General features: G+C 35.4%; 1 protein-coding gene across 1 annotated transcript; it reads right to left on the minus strand.

Annotated features, from left to right (window-relative positions):
- Positions 1 to 5,936: 5,936 nt before the first annotated feature.
- Positions 5,937 to 7,906, minus strand: LOC106463056 (heterogeneous nuclear ribonucleoprotein A3 homolog 2-like). Its single transcript, XM_013923027.2, has 3 exons — positions 7,898 to 7,906; positions 6,830 to 6,967; positions 5,937 to 6,338 (listed from the first exon to the last, which is right to left on the minus strand). Exons 1-3 carry the CDS (start codon positions 7,904 to 7,906, stop codon positions 5,937 to 5,939), a joined length of 549 nt encoding a protein of 182 aa, XP_013778481.1.
- Between the last annotated feature and the right edge of the window lie 223 nt (positions 7,907 to 8,129).

Raw genomic sequence — 8,129 nt, forward strand, 5'->3', positions numbered from 1 at the left:
AAAACACGTGCTATATTATACATAAGAAATGAAAGTAATGAAAGCACGAGCTATATTATACATAAGAAGTGAAAGTAATAAAAGCGCGAGCTATATTATACATAAAAAGTGAAAGTAATATAAGCACGAGCTATATTATACATAACGATTTTGTTTGTTGTTAAACACAAAGCTACAAAATGGGCTATGTGTGTTGTACCCACCACGTGTATCATAACACAAGTTTTAGCGTTATAAACCATCTGACTTACCGCTGAGCCATTGGGGTAAGGTCTATAACTAACGAATTTGTTTACATAAATCAATATCCTCCTAAAAATGTTATTTTCTTGTAACAAAACTCATAGAGAGAGACAAAGAGTAAGGTGTATGTTCATAGTGTTACACTGTATACCCCCCATGGTGAACTAACAACGAGACCAAAGCTTAGAAATTATAAATGAAATGCATGGGTTGTGTTCAAGGTTTGTGAAAAAGCACAAGTTGCAGTCACAGCTCACACCGTAATACAGCCAATCAGATAGAAGTTTAAAGCTAACGTTTTAGGTCATGCTCCCCTTTTCTTCCCTATAATACACTTTTCTCTCCCAAGAAAAAAGTATAATAAGCTCAGCCAGTTCGGTATAAAACGACAAAAAGATAAACATTTATCTTCGTATTTAAGCTTAGTCAGTTCGATAGAAAACAGTAAAAAAATGAAACATTTATCTTTCTTATATTAAGATTCGCAGATTGACTTTGAATTTATAGTACAAAGATAATAATTTATCTTTATTGGCATTCATCAGCAGAGGTAGGCATGTTTTTGTCAACACTGTAACACCGATTACATAAGCCTGCAAATTTAAACTCATAAAAGTTGTTTTGGTTTTTATAACGCATTTTCCATAATTCAGCTACTCAGATTTCGAAAATTATATTAATTTTTTTCTATCACGTAAGGATTTTTTTTTTTACAAATCGGGAAGAAAAAACCTACTTAGATGAAATTATTATTACGTTTACCACAATGAACATTTATTAACAAAAAATACAAACAAACTGAAGAAAAGGGAAGAACATCGATGTCAAGCGAATATGCATCCTCATTCATCCTGATTTTTTTGTGAAATCTTTTAGTCTCAGAACTAACTCAGTTATAGTCTTTCTTTTATTTATTGCGTCTGGTTCATCTCGTTTCAATGACCAGCAGTAATCAGTCATCATGTTGATGCTCCACCTTCAATGATTCCTTCTCTCCTTTCCTTGATGTCTTGATGAAACCGTTCCAGACGTTTCATGTTGAAAACAATCTTTATCATCATTTCTATTGACATCACATTCAGAAACCAGATGAAACTGTATCAAGAGTCTCTGGTGGAGTAGGTACAAGTACATCAGGTCCATGAGCAACAGGTCTTACAGCAGATTGGAGGTTCGGATAAGAAATTTCCTTTTATTTCGAGTATTGTAGCCTTGCACGTTACATGAGCAAAAATGGCAGTCATCTCCGTGGTTTTCAGGCGCACGCCAGACTATTGGAATTCCAAAAGGCAAATACTTTTTCTTACCTTTAGTCCATTGTCTCAACTCTTCGACACAAACGGTGCAAACTTTATGCAGAGCCAATGACTTGTTTTGGTCCCCAAGTTTTATTCCAAAATACGCGTAATACGCTTTTTTTTGACGAATTCTGTAATGTTTTGCCTTTGATTCTTTACAACAAATTTAACACAAATATAACAGAATATGTTTGGGTCATTTACACAAACTCTTGCTGCCATAGCGACGAATAAATAATATTGAAAAAGAAATATCAAAGTGCCCGCACAAACAAACATAAATTACACGTCATGTGGCCTGTTAACCGTTTATATACCAGAGGAGTGTTTCTCGAGGGTTCTAGAATGATCGATAAGACTTGTTCTAGATAAGATTGGTCTAGAGAAATCTATAGCTAGTGTTGTCAACACTTTAAGCCGAACAAACTGTGACCCGATTTCAATGAAAATTATTCACTTATGTAAAAGTACATATGACGTTTTGTGAAAAATCTGTAAGTGATTGAGAAAAATAGATGTCATTTTCGGATTCAGCGTACAGGAATTACCGTGGAACATGTAAATATTTCAAGACAATAAAACCATCGCAGGCCTGTGTTATTTGTCAGGAGTGCTAATCAGTAAACCTTAATCAAAAAGTTAAGTTATACGATAAAAACTGATTTTGGAGAAATGAATTTTAAACGATTAAATCTATCATGATGATATAATTTTAATGTTTAGATCTGACTTACAAGATTTAAAAGATTTAAAGCTTCAATCGTATGTAATTTATTTATCTAATGATTCTTCAGTTAAACGACGTGGTGATTATGTAATCGAGAACACGTATTGCAATAGGTACACTTCCTGAAGAAAACTCATTATAAAAAATAAAACAGTGATTTCAAAAGAAAGTAACTGTGGGATAAAGAACTATTGAAAGTGAGATTTTAATAGTTTGTTTGTTGTTAAGCGCAGAGCTGCATAATAGGATATCTGCACTGTACTCATTGCAGGGAGCGAACTCCGAGTTTTGGCATTATAAACTCTCAGTCTTACCGCTGAGTCATCGGGTGGGGAGGCCTTTTTTTAAGAGATTTAGAAAACAAAGAGATAATTGTAATGAAATAAAGTGAAAAGCCTTAAAACTGAATTTCAGTTAAATAAAAAAAAAGGGTTGAAACTGAATTTCAGCTAAATAAAATAAAAAGTATTAAAACTGAATTTCAGTTAAATAAAATAAACTCATTACTTCATCCCACACCTTGGTGATAATTGTTGACCATCTCAAGTAACGTTACTAAATGGAGTAACTCTTACTTGAATTTTTTCACCTTATTTTAACAAGTGAGCAACAAAACAATATTATTTTAATCATAACCGTTTCACTTTCCAGTTTTCTGAGAGTTTGTCCGGTAAGTCAGTGGTAAGTTTCCGAACCTACAATGCTAAAATTCAGGGCTCGATTCTCTGCAGCGTACAGAGCGCAAATAACCAAATGAATGGCTCTGCGCGAAAAACAACAATTAGATTTATTTGCTGTTTCTGATCCTTTGGTTTTCTATATGTCATGAACACGTATGTAAAAGGTGTCTACATTTTATTTATAATCACAATGAAACGACTTGACAAAATGAATCAACGCCATAGTAAACTATACTTTCATCATGATTCATCAATTGTTCTTTGAAGTCCAATAAAATATTTTCAGTTATAATTATCTGTTTCGTTGTTATTGTTGAAATGGTTTTGTTTTTTCGGTATTGTATTTAATGAATCTGTAAGCAAAATACGATAGGTGGTGAAAGCAGGAAGCAATGGGGATAAATGCTCCCAACTTTAAACCGGGAGCGAAGTGCCCCATTGAATGTGGAATATAGACTTTTAACTATCAAGAAAAGATGCTGTTTCAGTTTTTTAATTCAATTGTCGCTGTTAACATAGAAAGTAAGGTGCCCACCTAATTAAAAAAATTTCCGACGTTTATCTTCTTCTTCGGATTTTCTGTTTAGCAGGGGTCACCGTCCTTCAAACTTATTGCCTTCTTCCAATTATCTTTGTTCATTGACGGGTCTTCTGAAATTCCTTTCTCGTTCATGTCCTCTTTAGTCCCATCTTTCCAAGGCTTTACTGGTATTTCCTGTCTTCTCTTGCTGGCTACTGACAACTCTACTGTTCTCCTTATTGCTTGTTCTTCTTCTCTTCTCATCACATGACCAAACTACCTCAGTCTCGCTTCTTTTGCCTTTTCCTCTATTCCATAGACTAGTGCTATTCTCTTACTTTCCTTATTCATTCTCTTCTCTTTCACTGAAATCTCCAACACCCATCTCCGCATTTTCATTTTTGTTCTTATCATCAAGCCTTCTTCTTTCTTCTTCAGGGTGCAGATCTTGGCTCTGTAGAGGATCACCAATCTAATCACCGTCTTATCCACTTTGGTTTTCAGTGCCCTTGGTAACCTTTTGTCACAGATGCCAGTGGCTACTCCCTTACATTTCCTCCAACCCACCTGGATTCCATCTTTCACAACTCTCTCTCTCTCTCTTCCTCCTTCACTTTGGATTGTACTTCCCAAATACCTGAAGTCTTCTACCTGCTCCAGCGGCTTCTTGTTTACATATGTGATCTTGGCCTATTTCTTTCTAATCTTTCCGTTCACCATGACTCCCATTTTTCTGTCAATCACTTTCAAGCCTCTTCTTTCCAAACTTTTCTTCCACACCTTAACTTGCGTTTGTAGTTTGTTCTTACGTTTAGCTTTCAGGACAAGGTCGTCGGTGAAAGATCCCACAATGGTCCCTTACCATACTCCTTACTCAAGACGTTAAAACAATGACGAAAAGCAGGTGGCTAATGGCTGACCCTTGGTGCAGCACAGTGTTTACTTCAAACTTGTATCCAAGTGTTTTATAATATTCAAATATCTCTTCCCTTTCGAGAGCCTTGCGTGGCATATAGAATTCATGATTCGAGTCCCCTTACCACAAAAACACGCACTGCACTTGAGGGCGAGGGGACGCCATATAAAAGTAACGTCCAGATCTCACTATTCCATCAATAAAAGGGTAATCCAATAGCTGGTGGTATGTGTTGTTAGCTAGCTACCTTTTCTATTGTCTAATACTTCAAAAGTTCAATGATTGTGCGTAGTTAGCCCTAATGTCGCTTTGCTTTAAACCTTAAAGCAAACAAACATCTTTATTTATACTTATTATTTTGAGAATTATTTCCTAATTTATTTTGACGACTGTAAGCAGGTGATATGATTTTTTTGTTTGTTGTTAAACGCAGAATTATACAATAGGCTATTGCTGTTCTGTTCTCGAGACTATCAAACCCAAATTACCGCTGAACCATGGAAAATATATGACTTTTGACGTATGAAAAGTACTGAATAAAACTAAAATAAATAAAAACTGAAACAAATATACTTTCTTTTCGAATATTTTAATCAATACATTGAAAGAGTTCTTAGATGCTACTCCAAAGATATATATTAATAACTAAATTCAAATATTTATAACCTCAAAATATGATGAGTCAGTTCTTCAATAAAAGAATGGGCCTGGCATCGCCCAATGGTTAGAGTGTTCGACTCGCAATTTGAGGATCGCGGGTTCGAATCCCTGTCACCTATGTTCGCTTTTTCAGCCATAGGAGCATTATAATTTGAAAGTCAATCCCACTATTCGTTGATGAAGAGTTGGCAGTGGGTGATGATGACTAGCTTCCTTCCCACTAGCCTGTCACTGCTAAATTAGGGACGGCTAGTGCAGATAGCCCTCGTGTAGCTTTGCACGAAATTCAAAACAAGCTAAACCAATAAAATAATACCCCAAGGGAGATTATACACAATGGTCAGTTTCATAATGAAATTAAAAATTTGTAAAATAATAATAATTAACACTAAAAGTCGACACGTTACTGATTTATAACAATGAAGTAACTCATTGAAACAGGACAAGTTTGTCAGTTTAGTTTAGGAGAAAAGTTGAAAGATAAAACTTATTTTCTGAATTTGTCTTCAAGTCAATCTTTATCAGACGATTCATTGACACAGTACATTTTCCAGTGAACATATTTATTTGCACATGATGCTTTTTTGGTGTTACATATACAATGAAGAGCAATCTACAAAATGTACAAAACATAATATTCAGGTTAGTATAAATTCACCATGTGGCTTCAGAAGATTCAGACCGAAACATATTATACAACCTATATAATAGGGAAAGGAGAAGCAGATGGACAGCATTTTATTGGCGCAATCGACAAACAACTCAAGGATATTGGAGAAAAAACGATAACAAACAACCGTCACATGTTAATAAAGTTTTTTGAAGCAATCGAAATTATACACAAAGCTACTTAGATGCAATACATTTTATCAAATTAGAAAAAAGAACCAGGTTATTGCCAAGGGCCGCTACCTGGAACAATAATATACTTCTGGTGACCACCACCACCACCACCAGCAGAGGCTCCATATCCGTGGTGTCGTCTGGGTGGATAATAAGGTGGTGCAACGGGAGCAGAAGATTGAACAACGACGTCAGCAGGGTTTTCACTCTTTGTACCTGGTTCATTAGTGTAGATATGAGCTCTGAATCCTTCAGGACCTGCTGTATATTGAACTTTTCTCTGGCGTCCATCGGCACCAGAAAGCTTGTATGATCCTCTCACCCTCCCGTATCCATCACCAGATTCCTGGCGTGCGCTAAATCCACCAAGAGCAGGAGCGGCGTAATTAAAAGCGTAAGGCGTAGGAATAGAAGGGTACACTGGTTGCCGGCCATAGCCTCCTCCAGCACCCTGTTGTTAAGACAAATACTGTGATTCACTATTATTTCATTAAAGCTGTATTACGTTAAATCATGTTAATCCAATTCATAACGTCTCCTTTATTTCAGTAAAGTTTAAGCTTAGCTAATTTTTTATTAGTATGTTAGTAGTATACAGTGCAATGGTAACTACCATAGGTGAATACCAAACATGACATGAAATTAAATAAATGGTCTGAGACTTTGACTTACAAAGAGATTAAACTCAAAAACAATTGGTACAGACTAAAACATGGTAAACTACGTCTAACAAGAAATAGGATTAGTTTTTTAATATTCACTTTGACTATATTAACTTCTTTATGTTTCTAAGTATTCCAACTTTGAGAACATTATACAAATTCGTAGTTCTAAGTTTACTTTTATAAACTAACAAGTTTGAAAAATATCTATCATTGCAATTAACGTTTGTTTTTTTAATATAATAGCTTTGTTTTTTCCTTCTACAAGTATTCGACTTACAATCTGCACGGGAACCACGTTGACGTAGCTACCTCCTACACCCCCTCCACCCCCACCATAGAATCCACCTGTACCTCCTCCTCCTGCTCCAATATAACCCGCTTCAGCGGCAGCAAAGAATCCCAGTACGACTAATATCTGGAAAAAGAGTGTATGGATTAAAGAGAAAATTCTCAAGTAAAAGTTAAAACTCATCATTTGATTGGCGGTAAGAATATTATAAGATATTTCTATTTATCAAAACAACTTTAAAGCCTAGATACAGTAACTTTATACTCCCATTTTTTTATGAAAGGCTCACACACAAGTATAATACAAATAGCTTTATCTATGTACAATTCGTCGATATAGATTTTTACTCAGCTATAACTTATTATTTACATTTATTCGCTCAAAACCAATAGGCTAATTACGTGGTGTTTCAAGAGCAGTATAACAAATTACAGGAAATAGTTTCAATTAAAAGTGGACTAATGGTTTTCATGCACGGACTGTGAATCCGGGGATTTATGGTTTGCGACTAGTTTCTGCAACAATGTGCTCCGCACTTTGGGCCTCTGTGTGTGTGGTATATAAGTCACGGCTAAATCCTACTTTTCGTCACAAACTATAGTAATTCAGGAGTTGGCGGAGGGTAGTATTTACTACCTCGCTCCTCTATAGTTTATCTGTATAAAATTAGGGATAGTTATTCACAGATAGCCCTTGTGTAGATTTTCGCGATTCTGAAACAAACCAACAAATTAAAAAAAAACACTTATAAATACGAAATAATTGCACTAGGTGAGTGTGAGTTGCTTCATAGTTCACATGCTCCAATTTCTCCAATATTACCCATGGTAAACTTTAAGTTCTACCTGAATTGTTTCACAGTCACAAGTTATCAGGAATGACGTAAATAGCGGAAATAGCATGGATAAGATTTTACATGACTCATGATAAAGGGACAAAAAATTGATGAATCATTTGGTCTTGTTAGTCAACTACACTACGGACAGAGAATTAAACCAATCCAACACTTTGTTGTCATATAAACTGTGGCTTAACTCAAGAGTCTGAAAATCTTACCTGAATCATTTTTAACTGTCTTGATAGTTTATTAACAGAGGATATTTGGTTGAGTGTGCCAAGTGAGGAACTCTGTAATGCTTTTATAGCAACAAGATCCCAATTTCTTTTGACGTCACTTCTCACTAACCAATGACATGGGCGGTGAAAGTCAGTAGTCAAATGTCAATTACCTAGGCTAATTTTTGTTCTAACAAACAAAGATCGAAAGTTCTTCTGAGCGAGGCGGAAA

Source organism: Limulus polyphemus, unplaced genomic scaffold (assembly GCF_000517525.1).
Source record: "Limulus polyphemus unplaced genomic scaffold, Limulus_polyphemus-2.1.2 Scaffold1314, whole genome shotgun sequence".
In the NCBI taxonomy this organism is placed as follows: domain Eukaryota; kingdom Metazoa; phylum Arthropoda; class Merostomata; order Xiphosura; family Limulidae; genus Limulus; species Limulus polyphemus.

Excerpts from the sequence above, each read along its gene's own strand:
- LOC106463056 (XM_013923027.2), bottom strand. Across the intron at positions 6,339-6,829 it reads ACGTGGTTCCCGTGCAGATT|GGTGCTGGAGGAGGCTATGG; the intron begins GTAAGTCGAATA and ends TCTTAACAACAG.